Here is a 27,249-nt window from a genome sequence, read left to right as displayed (position 1 = left end):
TAAGATGGGAGAAGTGTTTTATCCAGACATCTCCATTATGGATAGATAACTCTTTGTGTTGTTGTTTGTTATAGAGCCAATAAGATGGGAGAAGTGTTTTATCCAGACATCTCCATTATGGATAGATAACTCTTCGTGTTGTTGTTTGTTATAGAGCCAATAAGATGGGAGAAGTGTTTTATCCAGACATCTCCATTATGGATAGATAACTCTTTGTGTTGTTGTTTGTTATAGAGCCAATAAGATGGGAGAAGTGTTTTATCCATACATCTCCATTATGGATAGATAACTCTTCGTGTTGTTGTTTGTTATAGAGCCAATAAGATGGGAGAAGTGTTTTATCCAGACATCTCCATTATGGATAGATAACTCTTTGTGTTGTTGTTTGTTATAGAGCCAATAAGATGGGAGAAGTGTTTTATCCAGACATCTCCATTATGGATAGATAACTCTTCGTGTTGTTGTTTGTTATAGAGCCAATAAGATGGGAGAAGTGTTTTATCCAGACATCTCCATTATGGATAGATAACTCTTTGTGTTGTTGTTTGTTATAGAGCCAATAAGATGGGAGAAGTGTTTTATCCAGACATCTCCATTATGGATAGATAACTCTTCGTGTTGTTGTTTGTTATAGAGCCAATAAGATGGGAGAAGTGTTTTATCCAGACATCTCCATTATGGATAGATAACTCTTCGTGTTGTTGTTTGTTATAGAGCCAATAAGATGGGAGAAGTGTTTTATCCAGACATCTCCATTATGGATAGATAACTCTTTGTGTTGTTGTTTGTTATAGAGCCAATAAGATGGGAGAAGTGTTTTATCCAGACATCTCCATTATGGATAGATAACTCTTCGTGTTGTTGTTTGTTATAGAGCCAATAAGATGGGAGAAGTGTTTTATCCAGACATCTCCATTATGGATAGATAACTCTTCGTGTTGTTGTTTGTTATAGAGCCAATAAGATAGGAGAAGTGTTTTATCCAGACATCTCCATTATGGATAGATAACTCTTTGTGTTGTTGTTTGTTATAGAGCCAATAAGATGGGAGAAGTGTTTTATCCAGACATCTCCATTATGGATAGATAACTCTTCGTGTTGTTGTTTGTTATAGAGCCAATAAGATGGGAGAAGTGTTTTATCCAGACATCTCCATTTTGGATAGATAACTCTTTGTGTTGTTGTTTGTTATAGAGCCAATAAGATGGGAGAAGTGTTTTATCCAGACATCTCCATTTTGGATAGATAACTCTTTGTGTTGTTTAGTGTGTTCCAATGTTCCCAGAAGTGATTTGATTCTATGGAAGCTTCAGTTTCATTGAGCTGATTTCTGAAATGATGTTCCTTATTTTCTCTTAGTGTATTTCTGTATTATTTTAGTGTTTCACCATCTTGAATGCGGAAGCTAAGGTTTTCTGGGTCTCTGTGTTTTTGGTTGGACAGGTTTCTCAATTTCTTTCTTAGGTTTTTGCGTTCTTCATCAAACCATTTCTAATTGTTTTTAGTTTTCTAAATTTGATATGTTAGCTGATATATCAAATGTAGTGTTCAGGCATCCTATGGCTACTTTTACACCTTCACTATTGCAGGGAAACATTTTGTCCTGGAAATTGTCTAGGAGGGATTGGATTTGTTGTTGGCCAATCGTTTTTTGTTTTCTACACTACCCTCCTTCCATCTATAGTATTTCTTAAAAGCATGTAGTTTGTTCAGCTTCAATGCCTTAGTTGAGTATTGCTCTGTTCAAGAAGATGGTGATTTTGCTGTGATCTGATAGGGGTCTCAGTGGAATGACTGTGATTGTTCCCGAGAGACACTGGGTTGAGGTCGGTGATAAAGTAGTCCTATAGTACTACTGCCAAGAGATGAGCTGTAGGTGTACCTACAGTAGGAGTCCCCTCGAAGCCTACCATTGACTATGTCTAGACCCAGCATGCAACAGAGCTGCAGGAGTTGTGACCTGTTGGTTGTTTTGTCAGTTGTGTCTAAGGGGCATATTGGGGAGGGAATGCTGTCACCTCCAAGTAGGTATTTGTCTCCCTGTCTGCTAAGAGTGTCGGGTTCTGGCTTTAGGTCGCCACAGACTAGTACATGTCTCTGGGCCTGGAAAGGGTTGATCTCCCCCTCTAGGATGGAGAAGGTGTCATCATTAATGTATGGGGGGAGACAGGTGTACCTGTGTACCACACAGGACAACCATTTTCTCTGAGATCATTTCCCTATTTATTTCCAACCAGATGTGAAATCTTCCTGTTTTAATTACTTGACTAGAGTGGGTTAGGTTATGTCTGATCTATACCAAATTTGCTCTCTCTCTCTCTCCACTGCCAGCTCCACTCTCCTCTCTTCAACCCCCTTCCCCCACACCTTTCTCTCTCCCCAACTGCATGCGGCCATGCGCCTTCCCCTCCACCTAGTATCTGCAATGCGGTATACTCTGCACGGCAGGCTGTGATTGCTGGAAAAGGGAGGTGGCTTCCAAAGAGAGCTCAGCTCATCTTTCCCTCGCTCTCTCCCTCACTCTCTCCCTCGCTCTCTCCCCCTCCCTCACTCTCACCTTACCCATCTATCTCAATCACAACAGTGTGCACAATGGCACAAAAAACGTCTCTCTGTACACTATATAACCTCCTATTTGTTTTAAGAGCAGTTTGGTAAAGGCTCCGACATGTCGCAGTATTCTGCATTTTAAGCAGCAATGGCAGTGTGGTCTGTGTGGTGTGGTGTGTTGAGTCACTGAATCAGCCATTGTAGTTCTAACATGTCAACTGTACAGGCTTTTAATGAGATTACTGTTCACTAGATGGATGGTGCTGTCTGACCCTGGGGCCCAGATTCATGGACCAGGGGTTATTATTAGTAGTTATTATTATGATGTTGCCATTTTACTGTGTAATTTACTTCACATTATATTTTGCTGTGTAGGTGGGAGGAGGAGTACACTGTTAGAGTGGACATGCAGCAGAAGATGGAAGACCTACAGGAGGTAACTGTGTGTGTGTGTGTGTGTGTGTGTGTGTGTGTGTGTGTGTGTGTGTGTGTGTGTGTGTGTGTGTGTGTGTGTGTGTGTGTGTGTGTGTGTGTGTGTGTGTGTGTGTGTGTGTGTGTGTGTGTGTGTGTGTGTGTGTGTGTGTGTGTGTGTGTGTGTGTGCCTGACCTCTCTTAATGATTGATACATAGGGGGTAAATGTCTGTTGATTTGCAGGGATAAGAACAAAGCCATGTCAGCATATCAAACATGACAACAAGACATTACATTGAAATGTTTAGGAGCTCAATGCTTGTAGACACAAAGGCCCTCCTCACTGATCTATACACTAACTTAGGGCGTGGGGCCAGAGGCGCAGTGTTGTCTCTGACGCTGTGTCATCAGGTTCTGGCGGTGTTGACACATTTGACATTGCCCTGACGCATGCAAAACAACCTAATACAATTGCTTGTATGAAACAGCTTGGTTGAATAGTGTGCAAACCACTAACCTAATATATGTTTATAAACCTAATATGTATGTTTATAAACAGCTAACATAATTGTACTGTAGGCTATGTATACATCCCTAACCTACTAGTTAGATGCTCCTCCCATGACGTTCGTCATACGTGTTACAGAAAGCAGCTGACAGTCATGATCAGACAGCCAAATGGTTAACTATTTGAGGAACGGGTGGAGCTACTTACACACATTCAGCATGATTGAATTACAGCAACAATATCAACTCCCCAAAATGGCACCGTTGGTCCCCATCAGATAGTTACATCTGAAAGGCATTTGACGTCCTACTTCCAAATTGTATTGGTCACATACATATTAAGCAGATGTTATTGCGGGTGGAGATAAATATTGTAATAGTAATATCTAACAATTCACGACAATTCACACAAATCTAAAGTAAAAGAATGGAGTTAAGAAATATACACTACCGGTCAGAAGTTTAAGAACACCTACTCATTCAACTTTTCTTTATTTTTACTATTTTTAAATAATAGTGAAGACATCAGAACTATGAAATAACACACATGGAATCATGTAACAAAAAAGTGTTAAACAAATCAAAATATATTTTATATTTGAGATTCTTCAAATAGCCACTCTTTGCCTTGATGACAGCTTTGCACACTCTTGGCATTCTCTCAACCAGCTTCATGAGGTAGTCACCTGGAATGCATTTCAATTAACAGGTGTGCCTTATTAAAAGTTAATTTGTGGAATTGCTATCCATCCTAATGCATTTTAGCCAATAAGTTGTGTTGTGACAAGGTAGGGGCGGTATACAGAAGATAGCTCTATTTGGTAAAAGACCAAGTCCATATTATGGCAATAACAGCTCAAATAAGAAAAGAGAAAGTAACAGACCCATCTCAACATCAACTGTTCAGAGAAGACCGTGTGAATCAGGCCTTTTTGCTGCAAAGAAACCACTACTAAAGGACACCAATAAGAAGAAGAGACTTGCTTGGGCCAAGAAACACGTGCAATGGACATTCGACCGGTGGAAATTTGTCCTTTGGTCTAGAGTCCAAATTTGACATGTTTGGTTCCAACCGCTGTGTGGGTGAAAGGATGATCTCCGTATTTCCCTCCGTAAAGTAGGGAGGAGGAGGTGCTATGGTGTGGGGGTGCTTTGCTGGTGACACTGTCTGTGATTTATTTATAATTCAAGGGATACTTAACCAGCATGGCTACCACAGCATTCTGCAGCGATATGCCTTCGCATCTGGTTTGGTCTGAAATGAGTCAAACAGTATGCAAACATTTATTAGTGACCAGTGATTCCATATCTATGTATATTGGATAGCAGCCTCTAAGGTGCAGGGTTGAGTAACCGGTTGGTAGCCGGCAAGTGATGGCTATTTAACAGTCTGATGGCCTTGAGCTGTTTTTCAGTTTCTTGGTCCCAGTTTTGATGCACCTGTACTCAATCAATCATTCAAATGTATTTATAATGACCTTTTTACATCAGCCGATGTCACAAAGTGCTATACAGAAACCAGCCTAAAACCCCAAACAGCAAGCAATGCAGATGTAGAAGAATGGTGGCTAGGAAAAACTTGAAAGGCCAGAACCTAGGAAGAAATCTAGAGAGGAGCCGGGCTCTGAGGGGTGGCCAGTCCTCATCAGGCTGTGCCGGGTGGAGATTATAACAGAACATGCCCAAGATGTTCAAACGTTCATAGATGACCAACGGGGGCAAATAATAATAATCACAGTGGTTGTCGAGGGTGCAACAGGTCAGCACCTCAGGAGTAAATGTCAGTTGGCTTTTCATAGTCAATCTTTCAGAGTTAGATACAGCAGGTACGGTAGAGAGAGTTGAAAACAGCAGGTCCGGGACAAGGTAGCACGTTCGGTCAACAGGTCAGGGTTCCATATCCGTAGGCAGAACAGTTGAAACTGGATCAACAGCAGGTGGACTGGGGACAGCGGGTGAACTGGGGACCGCAAGGAGTCATCAGGCCAGGTAGTCCTGAGGCATGATCCTAGGGCTCAGGTCCTCTGAGAGGAAAGAAAGAGTTAAAGGGAGCATACTTAAATTCACACAGGACACCGGATAAGACAGGATAAATACTCCAGATATAACAGACTGACTCTAGCCCCCCGACACAAACTATTGCAGCATAAATACTGGAGGCTGAGACAGGAGGGGTCGGGAGACACTGTGGCCCCGTCCGATGATACCCCCGGACAGGGCCAACCAGGCAGGATATAACCCACCCACTTTGCCAAAGCACAGCCCCCACACGTCTAGAGGGATATCTTCAACCACCAACCTACTACCCTGAGACCAGGCCGAGTATAGCCCATGAAGGGTGGTGTGGGGGTGCCAACCCGGACAGAAAGATCACGTCAGTGGCTCAACCCACTCAAGTGACGCACCCCTCCTAGGGACGGCATGGAAGAGCACCAGTAAGCCAGTGACTCAGCCCCCGTAATAGGGTTAGAGGCAGAGAATCCCAGTGGAGAGAGGGGAACCGGCCAGGCAGAGACAGCAAGGGTGGTTCGTCGCTCCAGTGCCTTGCCGTTCAACTTCACACCCCTGGGCCAGACTACACTCAATCATAGGACCTACTGAAGAGATGAGTCTTCAATAAAGACTTACAGGTCGAGACTGAGTCTGCGTCTCTCACATGGATAGGTAGACCATTCCATAAAAATTGAGCTCCATGGGAGAAAGCCCTGCATCCAGCTGTTTGTTTGGAAATTCTAGGGACAATAAGGAAGCCTGCGTCTTGTGACCGGAAGTGCACTGCTCGCAATCGCAGGACTCTCCAGAGGGTGCCTGCCTTCCAGGACACCTACAACACCCAATGTCACAGGAAGGCCAAAAAGATCATCTAGAACATCAACCACCCGAGACACGGCCTGTTCACCCCGCTATCATCCTGACATCGCCTTCTGGACAATAGCGGGTGAACAGGCCATGGCTAGGGTGGGTGATGTCCTTGAAGTACGGGCAGTGCACTTCCACAGTCCTTGGGAGCGGGCTGTGTTGGTGGCACTGTGTTATCCTCAAAGCATGCGAAGAAGGTGTTTAGCTTGTCCGGGAGCAAGACGTCCATTTGGCTGGTTTTCCCTTTGTAATCCGTGATTGTCTGTAGACCCTGCCACATATGTCGCTGAAGTTGGAGTAGCAGTGGTTTTTAGCAGCATGGGTACTAGAGGTCGACCAAGTATGATTTTTCAACGCCGATACCGATTATTGGGGGGCCAAAGGGGCCGCTACCGATTAATCGGCCGATTTAAAAAAAAAAAAAGTTTTTTATTTGTAATAATGACAATTACAACAATACTGAATGAACACTTATTTTAACTTCATATGATACATCAATAAAATCAATTTAGCCTCAAATAAATAATGAAACATGTTCAATTTGGTTTAAATAATGCAAAAACACAGTGTTGGAGAAAGTAAAAGTGCAATATTTGCCGTGTAAGAAAGCTAACATTTAAGTTCCTTGCTCAGAACATGAGAACATATGAAAGCTGGTGGTTCCTTTTAACATGAGTCTTCAATATTCCCAGGTAAGAAGTTTTAGGTTGTAGTTATTATAGGAATTATAGGACTATTTCTCTCTATACCATTTGTATTTCATTAACCTTTGACTATTGGATGTTCTTATAAGCACTTTAGTATTGCCAGTGTAACAGTATAGCTTCCGTCCCTCTCCTCGCTCTTCCCTGGGCTCGAACCAGGAACACAACGACAACAGCCACTGTGGGAGCAAGCTGTACATATAGGGCTGTAGAGCAAAGGTGTACATTAGACCACAAGAGGAAGATACACTTAGTGCATTTGCCATTCTGCTAAAAACAGGAAACCAAGACCAAGAAACCAAGCCATAAAATGCATTATGTTTAGGGTAAAATGCATGGTCTATTGTAGAGGACAGGAAACCAAAGTAAGGCCATGAGAGCATATGACAGCTGGACATGCCAAGGTCAGAGGGACACACAAAGGAGGGGGTCAGCCAAATGACCAACGGATGGACTATAGACAGGACATATATTTTTAGGACAGGAAGAGAAGAGAAGAGACACATAGTCTACTAGTCTTAATAAGGACAGACATACCAAAGAACACACCAAGCTAAACATAAGGGGCCCATAGGATAAGATGGGCATGTATTATTTTTGGGACATGAAGAGGTCCTGTCAGCATTATAACTTAACTAAAAGCAGATATGGGCGTTATTGGGCATGAACAAGAAGGAAGCACAGATTGAAAGATAATGGTGGCAGATGGACTGAGGGAAGTAACTTCATTTGCATGTGGGATGGACTCATATGTTGTATGTGTATAAATCAAAGCCAGTGCTCTGGAAAAGGGTGTGTTCCGTGGACCATCTAGGCTTCTGATATGTTTGTATTAAAAGCCTACATTGAATTCACAAGTTCTTGTAAGTGTTATATTTTGTAACGATCCTCCATGACACTACCCTCGAAGCAGCGTTACCCATGCCGAGCAAGGGAAACAACCACTCCAAGGCTCAGAGCGAGCGAGTGACGTTTGAAACGCTATTAGCGCGCGCTAACTAGTCAGCCACTTCACTTCGGTTACACCAGCCTCATCTCGGGAGTTGATAAGCTGGAAGTCATAAACAGCGCAATGCTTGACGCACAACGAAGAGCTGTTTGCAAAACGCACGAAAGTGCTGTTTGTATGAATGTTTACGCGCCTGCTTCTGCCTACCACTGCTCAGTCAGATACTTAGATACTTGTATGCTCAGTCAGATTATACGCAATGCATGACACACTAGATAATATCTAGTAATATCATCAACCATGTGTAGTTAACTAGTGATTATGATTGATTGATTGTTTTTTATAAGATCATTTTAATGCTAGCTAGCAACTTACCTTGGCTTACTGCATTCGCGTAACAAGCAGTCTCCTTGTGGAATAAAACAAGAGGCAGGTCGTTATTGCGTTGGACTAGGGGCCGCCGTGGTATTGGCTTGAGGGGGAATGTACATGGCTGTGAGCATAACTGAAGAGAATTCTCTTGGTAGGTAATACAGTCGGCATTTGATTGTGAGGAAATCTCGGTCTGATGAACAAAAGGACTTGAGTTTCTGTACATTATCACAATCATACCACAAAGTAGTTAATCATGAAACATACATCCCCGCTTTCTTCTTCCCGGAGAGTTCTCTATTTCTATGTACACGATGTAATAGAGAACTCTCCGGGAAGGTGGGGCTCTGGTTTCTCAGGTTTGTTGTGTGAGGATGCAACTGCAGGGGACATCTACCTAACCCAGTTAGACAGGCTCTGTTGAGCCAACAGGAGACCACATGGTATGCAGCAAAGTTCCACTTTACATTCAACTATCCATGCAGAACAATGTACAAGACTTACACAAAGAAACACTCAGGGATGAGTCAAGTCAAGTTACCCTATTTCATTTGCACCACAGACACAATCAACTTTTATGTCAAGACATACCTCAGGAAGAAAAATATTATGGCTAGTAGTTTATGGAATCAAATACTTCAGAGAAAAGAGGGAGAATTAGATCAACAATATGATCCAAGGCACTTGTGAGATTAAGTAGGCAGGGTTGTCAATGTATAATCTGTGTATGTACTGTATGTTTGTGTGTTGTACTTTGGATTTGTAGTAAGACTTAGGGTAAGAACATCTATCCTTACACTGTAAAGAATATATAATCATCATGGACAGATTATAGTGTTTTACTTTGGATTTAAAGTGCATTTGAGTCAAGACTTAAATTATGTTTTACTGTTTGGCCCTACTCTGAGTTGGTCAATATAGAATGTTTTACTGTTTGGCCCTACTCTGAGTTGGTCAATATAGAATGTTTTACTGTTTGGCCCTACTCTGAGTTGGTCAATATAGAATGTTTTACTGTTTGGCCCTACTCTGAGTTGGTCAATATAGAATGTTTTACTGTTTGGCCCTACTCTGAGTTGGTCAATATAGAATGTTTTACTGTTTGGCCCTACTCTGAGTTGGTCAATATAGAATGTTTTACTGTTTGGCCCTACTCTGAGTTGGTCAATATAGAATGTTTTACTGTTTGGCCCTACCCTGAGTTGGTCAATATAGAATGTTTTACTGTTTGGCCCTACTCTGAGTTAGTCAATATAGAATGTTTTACTGTTTGGCCCTACCCTGAGTTGGTCAATATAGAATGTTTTACTGTTTGGCCCTACCCTGAGTTGGTCAATATAGAATGTTTTACTGTTTGGCCCTACTCTGAGTTGGTCAATATAGAATGTTTTACTGTTTGGCCCTACCCTGAGTTGGTCAATATAGAATGTTTTACTGTTTGGCCCTACTCTGAGTTGGTCAATATAGAATGTTTTACTGTTTGGCCCTACTCTGAGTTGGTCAATATAGAATGTTTTACTGTTTGGCCCTACTCTGAGTTGGTCAATATAGAATGTTTTACTGTTTGGCCCTACTCTGAGTTGGTCAATATAGAATGTTTTACTGTTTGGCCCTACCCTGAGTTGGTCAATATAGAATGTTTTACTGTTTGGCCCTACTCTGAGTTGGTCAATATAGAATGTTTTACTGTTTGGCCCTACCCTGAGTTGGTCAATATAGAATGTTTTACTGTTTGGCCCTACCCTGAGTTGGTCAATATAGAATGTTTTACTGTTTGGCCCTACCCTGAGTTGGTCAATATAGAATGTTTTACTGTTTGGCCCTACCCTGAGTTGGTCAATATAGAATGTTTTACTGTTTGGCCCTACTCTGAGTTGGTCAATATAGAATGTTTTACTGTTTGGCCCTACTCTGAGTTGGTCAATATAGAATGTTTTACTGTTTGGCCCTACTCTGAGTTGGTCAATATAGAATGTTTTACTGTTTGGCCCTACCCTGAGATGGTCAATATAGAATGTTTTACTGTTTGGCCCTACCCTGAGTTGGTCAATATAGAATGTTTTACTGTTTGGCCCTACCCTGAGTTGGTCAATATAGAATGTTTTACTGTTTGGCCCTACCCTGAGTTGGTCAATATAGAATGTTTTACTGTTTGGCCCTACAATCCATCCATCAGTGCTCAGACTGTCCGCAATAGGCTGAGAGGGGCTGGACTGAGGGCTTGTAGGCCTGTTGTAAGGCAGGTCCTCACCAGACATCACTGGCAACAATGTTGCCTATGGGCACAAACCCACTGTCGCTGGACCAGACAGGACTGGCAAAAAGTGCTCTTCACTGACGAGTTGCGGTTTTGTCTCACCAGGGGTGATGGTTGGATTCGCATTTATCGTCGAAGGAATGAGCATTACGCCGAAGCCTGTACTCTGAAGCGGGATCCATTTGGAGGTGGAGAGTCCGTCATGGTCTGGGGCGGTGTGTCACAGCATCATCGGACTGAGCTTGTTGTCATTGCAGGCAATCTCAACGCTGTGCGTTACAGAGAAGACATCCTGCTCCCGCATGTGGTACCCTTCCTGCAGGCTCATGCTGACATGTCCCTCCAGCATGACAATGCCACCAGACAAACTGCTCGTTCTGTGCGTTATTTCCTGCAAGACAGGAATGTCAGTGTTCTGCCATGGCCAGCGAAGAGCCCAGATCTCAATCCCATTGTGCACGTCTGGGACCAGTTGGATCGGTGGGTGAGGGCTAGGGACATTTCCCCCCAGAAATGTCAGGGAACTTGTAGGTGCCTTGGTGGAAGAGTGGGGTAACATCTCACAGCAAAAACAGGCAAATCTGGTGCAGTCCATGAGGAGGAGATGAACTGCAGTACTTAATGCAGCTGGTGGCCACACCAGATACTGACTGTTACTTTTGATTTTGACCCCCCCCCCCCTTTGTTCAGGGACACATTATTCCATTTCTGTTAGTCACATTTCTGTGGAACTTGTTCAGTTTATGTCTCAGTTTTTGAATGTTGTTATGTTCATACAAATATTTACACATGTTAAGTTTGCTGTAAATAAATGCAGTTGACAGTGGAAGTACGTTTCTTTTTTTTGCTGAGTTTATAATCTGGCCTTATCCAGAAAGTAGGGGCTGAGCTGGTTTGCAGGATGTGTGTGAGTGGTGGGGTTGTGTGTGTGTTTGTGCAGGCCTGCGTGCGTTTGTGTGTGTGAGTGTACCTGTGTGCATGGACATGCATCTCATGATTATGTGTGTGTTTTTTGTTTGTAGGACCTCCAGGAGAGTGAGGGCTGTCAGGATGAGTTGGCTGTCAGATTGCAGCAGCTGAAGTCTGAACTGGTGCTCTTCAAAGGCCTCATGAGCAACGTGAGTCTACATCCACAAAGTTCCTCTCAATATGCATCTTCTCTTATCCAATCCAATTGTATTGGTCACATACAAATGGTTAGCAGATGTTATTGCGAGTGTAGAGAAATGCTTATGCTTCTAGATCTGACAGTGCAGCAGTACCTAACAGGTAATATCTAACAATTCCCCAACAAAACCTAATATCTAACAAATTCCACAACAAAACCTAATACACACAATCTAGTAAAGTAATGGGATAAGAATATATAAGTATAAACTATATGGATGAGCAGTGACAGAGTGGCTAAGATGCAATAGATGGTAAAGAATAGATAGTGAAGGATACAGTATATTCATATGAGATGCGTAATGCGAGATATGTAAACATTCTTAAAAGTGGTATTATTAAAGTGACTAGTGATATCAAGTCTGTAGGTAGGCAGCAGCCTCTCTGTGCTAGTTGTGGCTGTTTAACAATCTGATGGCCTTGAGATAGAAGCTGTTTTCCAATCTCTCTGTCCTAGATTTGATGCCCCTGTACTGACCTCGCCTTCTGGATGATAGCGGGGTGAACAGGCAGTGGCTCGGGTGGTTGTTGTCCTTGATGATCTCTATGGCCTTCCTGTGACATCAGGTTCTGTAGGTGTCCTGGAGGGCAGGTAGTTTGCCCCTGGTGATCCGGTGTGCAGACCGCACCTCCCACTGGAGAGCCCTGCGGTTGTGGGTGGTGCAGTTAGTGCACCAGGCGGTGATACAGCCCGACAGGATGCTCTCAATTGTGCACCTGTAAAAGTTATTGAGGGCTTTCGGTGATAAGCCAACATTTGTTCAGGACCATTTCAGTTTGTCGGTGATATATACACAGAGGACCTTCACTTTCCAGCTTCTCCACTACTGTTCTGTCGATGTGGATAGGGGGATGCTCCCTTTGCTGATTCCTGCAGTCCACAATCCTCTCTTTTGTTTTGCTGACATTGAGTGAGAGGTTATTTTCCTGACACCACATTCTGAGGGCCCTCACCTCCTCAGTGTTGGCTGTCTTGTCGGTGTTGATAATCAAGCCTACCACTGTAGTGTCATCTGCAAACTTGATCATTTGAGTTGGAGGCATGCATGGCCACGCAGTCATGGGTGAACAGGGAGTACAGGAGAGGGCTATGAACGCACCCGTGTGGGGCCCCAGTGTTGAGGATCAGCGGTGTGGAGATGTTGTTTCCTACCTCCACCACCTGGGGGGCGGCCCGTCAGGAATTCCAGGACCCAGTTGAACAGGGCGGGGTCGAGACCCAGGGTCTCAAGCTTAATGATGAGTTTGGAGGGTACTATGGTGTTAAATGCTGAGCTGTAGTCAATGAACATCATTCTTATGTAGGTATTCCTCTTGTCCAGACGGGATAGGGCAGTGTGATGGCGATTGCATCGTCTGTGGGCCTATTGCGGCGGTAAGCAAATTGGAGTGGGTCTAGGGTGACCGGTAGGTTGGAAGTGATATGATCCTTGACTAGTCTCTCAAAGCACTTCATGATGACAGAAGTGAGTGCTACGGGCCGGTAGTCATTTAGTTCAGTTATCTTTGCTTTCTTGGGTACAGGAACAATGGTGGACATCTTGAAGCATGTGGGGACAGCAGACTGGGATAAGGATTGATTGAATATGTCCGTAAAAACACCAGCCAGCTGGTCTGTGCATGCTCTGAGGACGCGGCTAGGGATGCCGTCTGGGCCGGAGGCCTTGCAAGGGTTAACACGTTTAAATGTTTTACTCACATTGACCACAGAGAAGGAGAGCCCACAGTCTTTGGTAGTGGGCTGTGTTGGTGGCATTTTATTGTCCTCAAAATGTGCAAAGAAGTTGTTTTAATTTGTCTGGGAGCAAGACGTCGGTGTTTGCGACGGGGCTGGTTTTATTTTTGTAATCCCTGATTGACTGTAGACCCTGCCACATGCGTCTCGTGTTTGAGCCGTTGAATTGTGACTCCACCTTGTCTCTATACTGACGCTTTGCTTGTTTGATTGTCTTACGGAGGAAATAACTACACTGTTTGTATTTGGCCATGTTTCCAGTCGCTTTTCCATGATTAAATGCGGTGGTACGTGCTTTCAGTTTTGAGCGAATGCTGCGATCAAACCATTGTTTCTGGTTAGGGAAAGTTTTAGTCACAGTGGGTACAACATCTCCTATACACTTCCTTATAAACTCGCTCACCTTGTCAGCGTGTATGTCAATGTTATTGTCTGAGGCTACCCGGAACATAACCCAGTCCATGTGATCTAAGCAATCTTGAAGCATGGAATCGAATTGGTCAGACCAGCGTTGGATAGACCTAAGCACGGGCGCTTCCTGTTTTAGTTTCTGACTATAGGAGGGGAGCAACAAGATGGAGTCATGGTCAGATTTGCCAAAAGTAGGGCGGGGGAGGGCCTTGTATGCATTGCAGAAGTTAGAGTAGCAGTGGTCGAGTGTGTTACTTGCTCCTGTACTGCAATCGGGGCGGCAGCGTAGCCTAGTGGTTAGAGCGTTGGACTAGTAACCGGAAGGTTGCGAGTTCAAACCCCCGAGCTGACAAGGTACAAATCTGTCGTTCTGCCCCTGAACAGGCAGTTAACTCACTGTTCCCAGGCCGTCATTGAAAATAAGAATATGTTCTTAACTGACTTGCCTGGTTAAATAAAGGTCAAATTTAAAAAAAAATATGCAGAATTTAAGTAGCCCTGTTCTCAGATTAGCTTTGTTAAAATTCCCAGCTACAATAAATGCAGCCTCAGAATATATAGTTTCCAGTTTGCATAAAGTCCAGTGAAGTTCCTTGATGGCCGTCTTGGTATCCGCTTGCAGGGGGATATACATGGCTGAGACGATAACCAAGGAGAGTTCTCTTGAGAGATAATATGGTCTGCATTTGATTGTGAGAAATTTTAGGTCAGGTGAACAAAAGGACTTATGTTCTTACAATTACACCATGAATCGTTAATCATGAAACATACACGCCGCCCTTCTTCTTATCAGAGAGATGTTTGTTCCTGTCGGCGCGATGCAGTGAAAATCCCGTTGGCCATGTCTCCGTGAAACAGAGTATGTTACAATCCCGGATATCTCTTTTGAAAGAAACTCTTGTCCTAATTTTGTCGACTTTGTTAACTGGGGACTAGACGTTAGTGAGGAATATACTCGGAAGCGGTGGGTGCTATGCACGTATCCGAAGCCTCACTAGAAGACCGCTCCGACACCCTTTCCTCTGATGGCGTTGTTTTGAGTCAGCCTTTGGAATCAGTTCTGAATGCCCTGAGAGTTGCAGACAAAGGATGTGCTTTGGGAAAGTCATATTCCTGGTTGTTGTGCTGGTAAGTTGATGTCTCTCTGATATCCAATAGTTATTCCCGGCTGTATGTAATAACACTTAAGGTTTTCTGGGCTAACACTGTAAGAAGTAATGCATAAAAAACCCAAATACTGCTCAGTTTCCTAAGGACTTGAAGCGAAGCTGCCATCTCTATCAGCGCCATCTCATGTTGCCATTCACACCTAACAGAACCATCATCAACAACTGGTATACATCTTTCTCCCATATACACACACAGCCTCATACTGTCCTGATCTGACTGCACACAAATCATCTGCTCATCGATGACCCTTTTCACTCTCAATATTGTCTGGTTCATTCTCCTGTCCCACTGGGTCCCCCAGTCTGTTTCTCACACTCTACACAGAGATTACTCCTGGTCTGGTTAGGATGATAACTCTTACTAGGAGACCATAACCATCTCTCTTTCTTTGTAGAACATGTCTGATCTGGACAGTAAGATCCAGGAGAAGGCCATGAAGGTGGACATGGACATCTGTAGACGCATCGACATCACGGCTCGCCTGTGTGACGTGGCCCAGCAGAGGAACTGTGAGGATGTCATCCAGATGTATCAGGTAGTCTGTCTGTCTTTCTGTCTGATGGTGTCTGTCTGTCTCTGACGGTGTCTGTCTGTGTCAGTCTGTCTGTGTCTGTCTCGCTTTGTCTATCTGTTTGTCTGTCTAAGTCTCTCTTTCCACTCCTAGGTCCCTAACACCCAGTCTGCCATCAACTGTCGCCCTCGGAAACAGACCCCGCTGTCCGTCAACAGTAGTGAGGGTGATGAGACTATCAGCACCTCGGAAAGTGATGGGGGCCTGCCCAGAGAGGAGGAGCTCTGTGGCTCGTCAGCCAATCAGATCAACGAGGAAATGCAGAGGATGCTCAACCAGCTGTGAGTAACATTACAGGACTGGTGTTTGTTACATGTGTAGTTTCTCTTATCAGGCGTCTACAGGTACAACCAGCTTCTACACTGTCTATACTCTACCATAGTAAAGGTATTAGACTGATAAGAAGGAAGCTTCCATGTGCATTTTTTCCAGAGGCCAAACAAACGTTAATAAACAAACATTTATGTGTGTTGCAGGCGGGAGTGTGAGTTTGAAGATGACTGTGACAGCTTGGCCTGGGAGGAGACAGAGGAGACTCTGCTGCTGTGGGAGGACTTCCCAGGATGCACTCTGGCTCCAGAGACCACCCACCAGCCAGGAGAGGTATGGTGCGCTTTAGAATGTTGATGTTTAGGTATTCCATAGTAACTCTATGGGGTTAACTGATGTTAGAACTATGGAAGTAGTACCTTCAGCTTCTCATAAGTACAAATTGATGACTTAGTGCAATACCTTTGTCCAATTAGTTATATTGTTTTAATGATTTGTACAGATATATATTTGCATAGGCTACACAACAGCCCATAGATATTTATCAGGAGCTTCTATATTCACAGTTACTCAGTTTACAGCTTTGTCAATTGTATTTTCCAGGAATTGGTTTTGAATAGAGCTAGACAGAATTCGGGTGAGGGATGTGGTAATGGCTGATAACAGGGTTTATTGCTCACAGGCATTTGTCCTGGCTGCCTGATTTCAGTGGTGCTAGTGGTTTAAACTGTCCCAGGGCACTGACCTTCACTCCTCTGGGAAATATATTTTAGCAGGCGATTATTTTCCCCAACACGCTTACACAATCCAAAAAGCTTTTCACTGCATGCCTGGAGGCTTGTGTCTACACACACACACACACACTAGTTAGTATCTGTTTTCCATTTACCAGTCAGAAGATATATTTTTAACACTGTGTCTTGTCACTCTGAGGTAAATAAAAAGGCCTTACTGTAATTTAATTAGCTGATTACATCAGTAGATTACCTCAGCGATGTGTAATTCTACTGTGTTGTACTGTCTGGTCACACAGACACATCTTCATAAACAACCAATACTCACACACACAGACACATCTTCATAAAGAAACACTGTCTTTCTCCTCTGTCATTCTATCACCGTACTCTTTAATTTATCACTTCCATGTATTTTTCTTCCCTCTCTCCGTCTCCTTCCTTGTCTCTCACCCCCTCCTTCCTCCTTCCCTCTCTCTCCCTCCTTCCTTCCCTCTCTCTCGCTCTTCCTCCTTTCCTCTCTCCCTCTCAGCAGGAAGACCAGTGTCTGGAGAAGGTGATTAATGACACGGAGGACTTATTCAAATCCAGGGAGAAAGAATACCAAGAGACCATCGACCAGATTGAGGTTTGTTGGGGGGGTGTGTGAGACAGTGTGTCTTGGGCTATGTTAGTGGTTGACCATGTGTTTCTCCCCAGTATGACTTGTCTACAGCTAAGAGTGATGTGTTTCTCCCCAGTATGACTTGTCTACAGCTACGAGTGATGTGTTTCTCCCCAGTATGACTTGTCTACTGCTAAGAGTGATGTGTTTCTCCCCAGTATGACTTGTCTACAGCTAAGAGTGATGTGTTTCTCCCCAGTATGACTTGTCTACAGCTAAGAGTGATGTGTTTCTCCCCAGTATGACTTGTCTACAGCTAAGAGTGATGTGTTTCTCCCCAGTATGACTTGTCTACAGCTAAGAGTGATGTGTTTCTCCCCAGTATGACTTGGCTACAGCTAAGAGTGATGTGTTTCTCCCCAGTATGACTTGTCTACAGCTAAGAGTGATGTGTTTCTCCCCAGTATGACTTGTCTACAGCTAAGAGTGATGTGTTTCTCCCCAGTATGACTTGGCTACAGCTAAGAGTGATGTGTTTCTCCCCAGTATGACTTGGCTACAGCTAAGAGTGATGTGTTTCTCCCCAGTATGACTTGGCTACAGCTAAGAGTGATGTGTTTCTCCCCAGTATGACTCGGCTACAGCTCAGAGTGATGTGTTTCTCCCCAGTATGACTCAGCTACAGCTCAGAGTGATGTGTTTCTCCCCAGTATGACTCGGCTACAGCTCAGAGTGATGTGTTTCTCCCCAGTATGACTCAGCTACAGCTCAGAGTGATGTGTTTCTCCCCAGTATGACTCGGCTACAGCTAAGAGTGATGTGTTTCTTCCCAGTATGACTTGTCTACAGCTCAGAGTGATGTGTTTCTCCCCAGTATGACTTGGCTACAGCTAAGAGTGATGTGTTTCTCCCCAGTATGACTTGGCTACAGCTAAGAGTGATGTGTGTCTCCCCAGTATGACTTGGCTACAGCTAAGAGTGATGTGTTTCTCCCCAGTATGACTTGGCTACAGCTAAGAGTGATGTGTTTCTCCCCAGTATGACTTGGCTACAGCTAAGAGTGATGTGTTTCTCCCCAGTATGACTTGGCTACAGCTAAGAGTGATGTGTTTCTCCCCAGTATGACTCGGCTACAGCTAAGAGTGATGTGTTTCTCCCCAGTATGACTTGGCTACAGCTAAGAGTGATGTGTTTCTCCCCAGTATGACTTGGCTACAGCTAAGAGTGATGTGTTTCTCCCCAGTATGACTTGGCTACAGCTAAGAGTGATGTGTTTCTCCCCAGTATGACTTGGCTACAGCTAAGAGTGATGTGTTTCTCCCCAGTATGACTTGGCTACAGCTAAGAGTGATGTGTTTCTCCCCAGTATGACCTGGCTACAGCTAAGAGTGATGTGTTTCTCCCCAGTATGACCTGGCTACAGCTAAGAGTGATGTGTTTCTCCCCAGTATGACTCGGCTACAGCTAAGAGTGATGTGTTTCTCCCCAGTATGACTCGGCTACAGCTCAGAGTGATGTTTCTCCCCAGTATGACTCAGCTACAGCTCAGAGTGATGTGTTTCTCCCCAGTATGACTCAGCTACAGCTCAGAGTGATGTGTTTCTCCCCAGTATGACTAGGCTACAGCTAAGAGTGATGTGTTTCTCCCCAGTATGACTTGGCTACAGCTAAGAGTGATGTGTTTCTCCCCAGTATGACTCGGCTACAGCTAAGAGTGATGTGTTTCTCCCCAGTATGACTTGGCTACAGCTAAGAGTGATGTGTTTCTCCCCAGTATGACTCGGCTACAGCTAAGAGTGATGTGTTTCTCCCCAGTATGACTCGGCTACAGCTAAGAGTGATGTGTTTCTCCCCAGTATGACTCGGCTACAGCTAAGAGTGATGTGTTTCTCCCCAGTATGACTTGGCTACAGCTAAGAGTGATGTGTTTCTCCCCAGTATGACTCGGCTACAGCTAAGAGTGATGTGTTTCTCCCCAGTATGACTCGGCTACAGCTAAGAGTGATGTGTTTCTCCCCAGTATGACTCGGCTACAGCTAAGAGTGATGTGTTTCTCCCCAGTATGACTCGGCTACAGCTAAGAGTGATGTGTTTCTCCCCAGTATGACTCGGCTACAGCTAAGAGTGATGTGTTTCTCCCCAGTATGACTCGGCTACAGCTAAGAGTGATGTGTTTCTCCCCAGTATGACTCGGCTACAGCTCAGAGTGATGTGTTTCTCCCCAGTATGACTCGGCTACAGCTAAGAGTGATGTGTTTCTCCCCAGTATGACTCGGCTACAGCTCAGAGTGATGTGTTTCTCCCCAGTATGACTCGGCTACAGCTAAGAGTGATGTGTTTCTTCCCAGTATGACTTGTCTACAGCTAAGAGTGATGTGTTTCTCCCCAGTATGACTCGGCTACAGCTCAGAGTGATGTGTTTCTCCCCAGTATGACTCGGCTACAGCTAAGAGTGATGTGTTTCTCCCCAGTATGACATGGCTACAGCTAAGAGTGATGTGTTTCTCCCCAGTATGACTCGGCTACAGCTCAGAGTGATGTGTTTCTCCCCAGTATGACTCGGCTACAGCTCAGAGTGATGTGTTTCTCCCCAGTATGACTCGGCTACAGCTCAGAGTGATGTGTTTCTCCCCAGTATGACTCGGCTACAGCTAAGAGTGATGTGTTTCTCCCCAGTATGACTCGGCTACAGCTAAGAGTGATGTGTTTCTCCCCAGTATGACTCGGCTACAGCTAAGAGTGATGTGTTTCTTCCCAGTATGACTCGGCTACAGCTAAGAGTGATGTGTTTCTCCCCAGTATGACTCGGCTACAGCTAAGAGTGATGTGTTTCTCCCCAGTATGACTCGGCTACAGCTAAGAGTGATGTGTTTCTCCCCAGTATGACTTGGCTACAGCTAAGAGTGATGTGTTTCTCCCCAGTATGACTCGGCTACAGCTAAGAGTGATGTGTTTCTCCCCAGTATGACTTGGCTACAGCTAAGAGTGATATGAACCGTCACCTACATGAATACATGGAGATGTGTTCTATGAAGAGAGGCCTGGATGTGCAGATGGAGACCTGCAGGAGACTCATCACCCAGAGTGGGGACAGGTACACTCACTCCCTCACTCTCTGCCATCGGCATTCACTTCTCTCTCTCACGGTTTCTCTTTGGCTCCCTTTTAATGACCTACAGTAGTTTACACTAATCTGTACATTTTCTTTGACCAAGTTTGAAACGCATTCTTGTGCCTACTGTATACCTGTTATTGTCTAAATGATGCATTCTCCCCAAAATGATCTTCTTTCTCTCTCTCGCTCTTTCTCTCTTTCTCTCGCTCTATTTATAGTAAGCCTGGCTCTCCTGTGGCTGGTGTGGAGAGCGTTGACCAGGCTAAGAAGGAAGGGACAACAGCGTCGCCTCTTCTCTCCAACTCTCCTCCCAGATCATGACCTATCAAGACCACCTCCATCACATGACCTTCATACCATACAAGCACTGTACCACGCAACACTCTAACGTCACTATAGCAACGCCATGTTTACATTCTAAACACTAGATGCTTATTAGTCTATTTTTAATTTTCTTCATGCTATCTTCATTCACATACCTCAAAATAGAAAAGTTGCAGATCTATCTGTTTTTTGCTACGGTGTAGTGTTGTGTGTTTCCAACAGCTTTTAGTCCCCTCTACTGGAAAGTGGTATTACTAGCACCATGGAAGTCTGTACATAAGAACCCACTGTTTAACAGAGCAAAGGTAACGAGGTAATGGATTGAAATACACAACTTGAATTGAGAATACCTCATAGCAACGTATGAGCAATATTTGAATGAACTCATATGAGTTGTAGGCTACTCTTAAGGTAGTTGTTGGTACTACAGAGAACCATGGTAATAACTCCTATAGCATGATCCATTTCCACACAGCCATAATGATAAACACACCACACCAATACATTCATGATAGGCTAGCATAGCAGATCATTCTAACAGTGTGCTGTCCTGTTGCAACATTATGAGTGTTGTTTTCAGACTCAGTCAAACTCACCTAGAAGTATAACACAGTAAATATAAGCCTTAGGGTGTGTTCGTAAATTCACTCTGGAGTGTCATAGTGCGCTCTGTGCGTTCGTAAATTCACTCTGGAGTGTCATGGTGCGCTCTGTGCGTTCGTAAATTCACTCTGGAGTGTCATAGTGCGCTCTGTGCGTTCGTAAATTCACTCTGGAGTGTCATAGTGCGCTCTGTGCGTTCGTAAATTCACTCTGGAGTGTCATAGTGCGCTCTGTGCATTTGTAAATTCACTCTGGAGTGTCATAGTGCGCTCTGTGCGTTTGTAAATTCACTCTGGAGTGTCATAGTGCGCTCTGTGCGTTTGTAAATTCACTCTGGAGTGTCATAGTGCGCTCTGTGCGTTTGTAAATTCACTCTGGAGTGTCATAGTGCGCTCTGTGCGTTCGTAAATTCACTCTGGAGTGTCATAGTGCGCTCTGTGCGTTCGTAAATTCAAAGCTTTGTCAGATTGTCCGTTGTTAAATTCGGCGTGTTTCGCTCTTGGAGTGTCCAGAGCGCATGCTGGACGCTCCGGCCGAGGAGTAGGGTTGTTCCGAGCCTTCTGACCTCACAATGGCGGTCAAGCACCCAAGCTAACTGGCTAACGTTGGCTAGCTACTTCCAGATAAAAATGAGAGCACCTCACTCGAACCATTTTACTCACCCTAGCAGAGCTGGTTTGGCTGTTTACATGTTATCCAGAGCTCTGTTGACTAACTGTGATGCTGGCAACAATTTAATGAAGCTTTTTGCCGATGTTTACTGACACCGGCCATATTCAACGGGTGTTGAGCGCTGGTAAAGTCATCAGTTATTCTGCGCTCTGGCACACTCAGGTGAGAGTGCTTTGAAATCGGAGTCGATAGCCAGAGAGTTTACGAACACACCCTTAAACAAAGCAAAGCCCAATTGGCAAGAGAGAAAAACTCCAGATGTATCACTTTATTAGCAACAAAACAGAAATATACTGTACTGTATCATAGTTATTCAAACGGACTAAAATAATATCAAATCACTCATTTTATCAAGACATCTACACTTCATTCATAGGTATCGATGAAAACTAGAAAAAGTCCAATCGTAAACTAAACTCTAAGATGCAGTCACTCCGATGGCATCACTGATATCCCGTGTGTGTGATTCTGCACTCATGAGTCACATTTTGAAACAAAAGCCTGCCCGTCTCTCTGCCCTTTTGTTGACACCAGACAGGGTGTCATGGTAACATTATTTTACCGTCCTGTTTCACTTACCTGGTATTTACTAAGGAATTATTGGATAACATTGTGTAACATTGTATTCTTTCTTCAACACAACTGGTAACTAAACCTGGTACTGAATGTTACATCGTGGTGCTTGTTTCACTGAATCCCAAAGAACCCCAAAAGTAGTTTTATTGTAATTATAATGTAATACCATTTTACTGTGTCGAGTAAAGTAAATAGGAGACTGTAACCAGAGTCAACAAGAGAGGGGGGAGAGCGAGAGCAGAGATTTTTGTTTTAGAAAGAAGCCGTAGCCTAGGGGTTTCCACTAGATAACACAGCCACAAAGTCAAAATAGGCTATATCGAAGGTTAGCAGTGTGGTTAAGTTTAGGGTCAGATTTTACGAAGATAAATTGTAGAAATAGACAGGGTTTATGACTTTGTGGTTGTGTAAACTAGTGATGATCATAGCCTAGCCTGGTTCCAGATCTGTATATGTGCTTTAGTCAACTCCTCTAACTATCGTTGTCATGCCATTTGCTTTTCTATGTGACTCCAGAGAGGTCATCTCTGCCACTGATCCACTTCTTTCAGGGACTTTGACTTTTGTCATGGCATCTATGGTGAAAGAAGTTTGCTAGAGCACATACTGATCTGGTACCAGGCTAGTCATAGGCTCTGTGTCGGCCCTATATGTGGTAGTGCAGTGTGAATAGTGTAAATACTCTGTTAAAGGTGATCTGAAGGCAGCTCTGGGGCCTTGCCCTGATCTCTGTGTGTCTCTGTCACTGACACAGGGAGAGGGATACATATGACAAAGGGCATTGACACCCAAGTGTTATTATACCTACGAGCTGTCTAATGTATACTAATGTTTTGTTTAGTTTCCAGCAGCAGAGAGCAGAGAAAGCCCTGCTACTCTGTCCTCTAGCAGGGAGATGGGTAGGCTAGCTATGATAAGTTAGATAGGCGAGATCTATGTATCTGTTCTGTGCTCTCTATTTCTATGTCTGATCTGGTTGGTAAGGACTCAATGCATCAGTAGTATTGTATCAGAGAGAAACGGAAGATTGATGAACAGGCTATAAAAGACAGAATGTCCACAGATGAACAAATAGACAGACCGACAGATGAATGTACAGTACGGATAGATAGATGGACAGATTAATGAATAGAGGGATAGATTGATGACCTGCTGAGATCATTTGTGTTTGCTACTTGAGTGCCAAAGCAACTGAAAACAAGCAGTCTGAATTAACTTTGAGAAATATTGCTGAAACATTGTTATAGAAGTACTAAATACTGATGTTGAAAAGCTATCTGACACGGTGCTTGATATGATCTAACCTATTTTTGAGCTTAAAAGTTAGCCGTTATAAAGAAAGAGCAAAGCAAATATGTATATTCAATAATACAGCAGTAACAGCAATAATACGAGTATTATATGTAACAGAAAAGTAATAATGACATGTACAGATGTAGGATCTTAAATTGATCACCTTTGTTGCCGAGAATTTTCCTGTTCTAAAAGTGCTTCTAAGGTTTGTAATTTCCGCTTAGAAATTTCAGACTTGATTTTCCCTAATGAAAAATGCATCAACCCATACAAAAATGGCCATGAATTATAATCCACATAATAAATCACATTTCCTGTTGCTGCAGAATTTTGTCCTAGCTCAAAATAAGATTCTACATCTGTAATAAGTCAAACTCGTACACGTCACGAATGTAAACAATTACTGAAGAAAACTTGTTTTATTTTCTCCACTTGTCATCTATTTGTAGATGGGGTGAAATCGCTACAGCTGAGGAGTAGATTTCCTCTCTGTTAATTCAACATACACAATGTTATTATTCAGTAGAATGTAGATGTACAATACATTTTTGTTTGTCTTCATTGACATTGAAAGATGCTTGACTTTGAATACAAAACCTCAGATAAACAATATTTAATAACTCAATAATAGAACACAAGGATTCCTTCACAAACACTATATCTTTATCAACAACCAAATGGAGTCCATTTCATTTGTGTTTTTCTTTTTGTTGTTTGATGAGGAAGTTGTTGAAACAGGTGCAGGCTGCTGGTCACACCTCAATATTGTAGAAGGGTTTCCAAGGCTTTCTCTGAACGATTATATAGGTTGTGAATTACAGGTTTTGAAACCATGAAAAAATGATATGCATGTCTTAAACTACAGTTGAAGTTGGAAGTTTATATACACTTAGATTGGAGTAATTAAAACTTGTTTTTCAACCACTCCACAAATTTCACAAGTCGGTTAGGACATCTACTTTGTGCATGATACAAGGAATTTATCCAACAATTGTTTACAGACAGATTATTTAACTTATAATTCACTGTATCACAATTCCAATGGGTCAGAAGTTTACATACACTAAGTCGACTGTGCCTTTAAACAGCTTGGAAAATTCCAGAAAATGTCATAGCATTAGAAGCTTCTGATAGGCTAATTGTTATCATTTGAGTCAATTGGAGGTGTACTTGTGGATGTATTGCAAGGCCTACCTTCAAACTCAAGTGTCTCTTTGCTTGACATCATGGGAAAATCAAAAGAAATCAGCCAAGACCTCAGAAAACAAATTGTAGACCTCCACAAGTCTGGTTCATCCTTAGTACCCAAGTATAAACACCATGGGACCATGCAGCCGTAATAACGCCCAGGAAGGAGACGTGTTCTGTCTCCTAGAGATGAACGTACTTTGCTACAAAAAGTGCAACTCAATCCCAGAGCAACAGTAAAGGACCTTGTGAAGATGCTGGAGGAAACGGATACAAAAGTATCTATATCCACTGTAATACGAGTCCTATATCGACATAACCTGAAAGGCCGCTCAGCAAGGAAGAAGCCACTGCTCCAAAACCATCATAAAAAAGCCAGACTAGGGTTTGCAACTGCACATGGGGACAAAGATCATACTTTTTGTAGAAATGTCCCCTGGTCTGATGAAACAAAAATAGAACTGTTTGGCCATAATGACCATCGTTATGTTTGGAGGAAAAAGGGGGAAGCTTGCAAGCCGATGAACACCATCCCAAGCAACATCTCAAGACATCATTCAGGAAGTTAAAGCTTGGTCGCAAATGGGTCTTCCAAATGGACAATGACCCCAAGCATACTTCCAAAGTTGTGGCACAATGGCTTAAGGACGATGTCAAGGTATTGGAGTGACCATCACAAAGCCCTGACCTCAATCCTATAGCACATTTGTGGGCAGAACTGAAAAAGTGTGTGTGAGCAAGGAGGCCTACAAACCTGACTCAGTTACACCAGCTCTGTCAGGAGGAATGGGCCAAAATTCACCCAACTTATTGTGGGAAGCTTGTGGAAGGCTACCCGAAAGTTCAACAATTTAAAGGCAGAAAACCAAGACAGCTAGTCCGGGAAAGATTTATCAGGAAATATTCACAAGCATGTCTTTGCGGGAAAAATAAGCTGACGTTTTATTAGAAGAATGCAGACTGAAAGATGCATCTGTACAGCTTTCTAACAGTTAAATACCAAATACTAATTGAGTGTATGTAAACCTCTGACCCACTGGGAATGTGATGAAAGAAATAAAAGTAGAAAAAAATCATTCTCTCTTCTGTTATTCTGACATTTCACATTCTTAAAATAAAGTGGTGATCGTAACTGAACTAAGACAGGGAAATTTTACTAGGATTAAATGTCATGATTTGTGAAAAACTGAGTTTAAATGTATTTGGCTAAGGTGTATGTAAACTTCTGACTTCAACTGTATGTATTGGTTATGCCATTCCTTGGGCTAGGAGTTTCTCCTGACCACATGACCTCGGTCCTAGACCAGAGTTATTCAACTATTACCCTACGAGGTCCGGAGCCTGCTGGTTTTCTGTTCTACCTGATTTACTATAATTGCACCCACCTGGTGTCCCAGGTCTAAATCCGTCCCTGATTAGAGGGGAACAATGAAAAAATGCGGTAGAGCTGGCTTTGAGGTCCAGAGTTGAGTTTGAGGGTCCTATGCTGTAAGGCTTGAACTAGGTTTTTTTTCTGCTCAGGTCATATGTCCAGTAAAACTCCTGGCCCCAGCGTTCCTGCCCTTTGGCCAGAACTGGAGATTAAAATGGAGAATAGAAGGCAGTGGAGAAATAGTGTGAGAATGCATGAGTCAGCGTGTATGTTTAGGAGAGTGTTCTAATGTCCTTGGTTTTTAAAAAGAGTTTTACTGGTTCACTTACAACATGAAGAATACAATAGTCCTAAAATGCACACTGTCTTCCAGTGTCTGTCTGACAATAGACCAATTCATATCCTCTTCACAACTGAACTGAAGGCTAACGGTATAACTGAATCATTGTAAACTAGAGTGGTAGGGACCATACAGTGATGTGTTCTGCTGACTGGATTCCCATCTCTATAAATGTCTGTAAAATCGACTTGAAATACTGTATATGTGTAAATCAATGATGTACAATAATCGCTCTAATATTCCTTCAATAATCCACTTTCTTCATGAGTGTATGTGATTACAAAGTAAATTCGTTTTAGAAATGGCACCAAAGTGTAAAAAATAATAAATGAAAATAACTACTCACATGCAAATGCTTTAACATAATGATGGTATGATTGCTATGATATTGTATGCATTAAAGGAAAACGCTATGTTGGATATATTGTATGTTTAAACACTGGCAATGCAAGGAGGTCCACAGTCAAAAATACTTAGTGTCAGGTTCCCGGATT

General features: G+C 43.2%; 1 protein-coding gene across 7 annotated transcripts in view; it reads left to right on the top strand.

Moving 5' to 3' along the window:
• Window positions 1-27,108, top strand: part of LOC118367902 (non-homologous end joining factor IFFO1-like) — a 36,260-nt gene extending 9,152 nt beyond the window's left edge. Inside the window, exons 2-9 of one of the 7 annotated variants that reach the window (XM_035751629.2) lie at window positions 2,926-2,986; window positions 11,633-11,728; window positions 15,488-15,628; window positions 15,758-15,945; window positions 16,141-16,267; window positions 17,201-17,296; window positions 20,236-20,366; window positions 20,606-27,108. In XM_035751629.2, coding sequence (XP_035607522.1) covers window positions 2,926-2,986; window positions 11,633-11,728; window positions 15,488-15,628; window positions 15,758-15,945; window positions 16,141-16,267; window positions 17,201-17,296; window positions 20,236-20,366; window positions 20,606-20,708 — 943 coding nt within the window. In that variant the 3' untranslated portion in view covers window positions 20,709-27,108. Of the gene's footprint in view, window positions 1-2,925; window positions 2,987-11,632; window positions 11,729-15,487; window positions 15,629-15,757; window positions 15,946-16,140; window positions 16,268-17,200; window positions 17,297-17,654; window positions 17,755-17,859; window positions 18,118-18,474; window positions 18,603-19,005; window positions 19,093-19,169; window positions 19,257-20,235; window positions 20,367-20,605 lie in introns of those variants that run through there. The other 6 variants (XM_052489219.1, XM_052489220.1, XM_052489216.1 and 3 more) reach the window with 6 other exon arrangements.
• The last annotated feature ends 141 nt before the right edge of the window (window positions 27,109-27,249 follow it).

Source organism: Oncorhynchus keta, chromosome 31, assembly GCF_023373465.1.
Source record: "Oncorhynchus keta strain PuntledgeMale-10-30-2019 chromosome 31, Oket_V2, whole genome shotgun sequence".
In the NCBI taxonomy this organism is placed as follows: Eukaryota; Metazoa; Chordata; class Actinopteri; order Salmoniformes; family Salmonidae; genus Oncorhynchus; species Oncorhynchus keta.
Note: the sequence above shows the minus strand (reverse complement) of the source record. Positions and strands in the feature narration are given on the sequence as shown.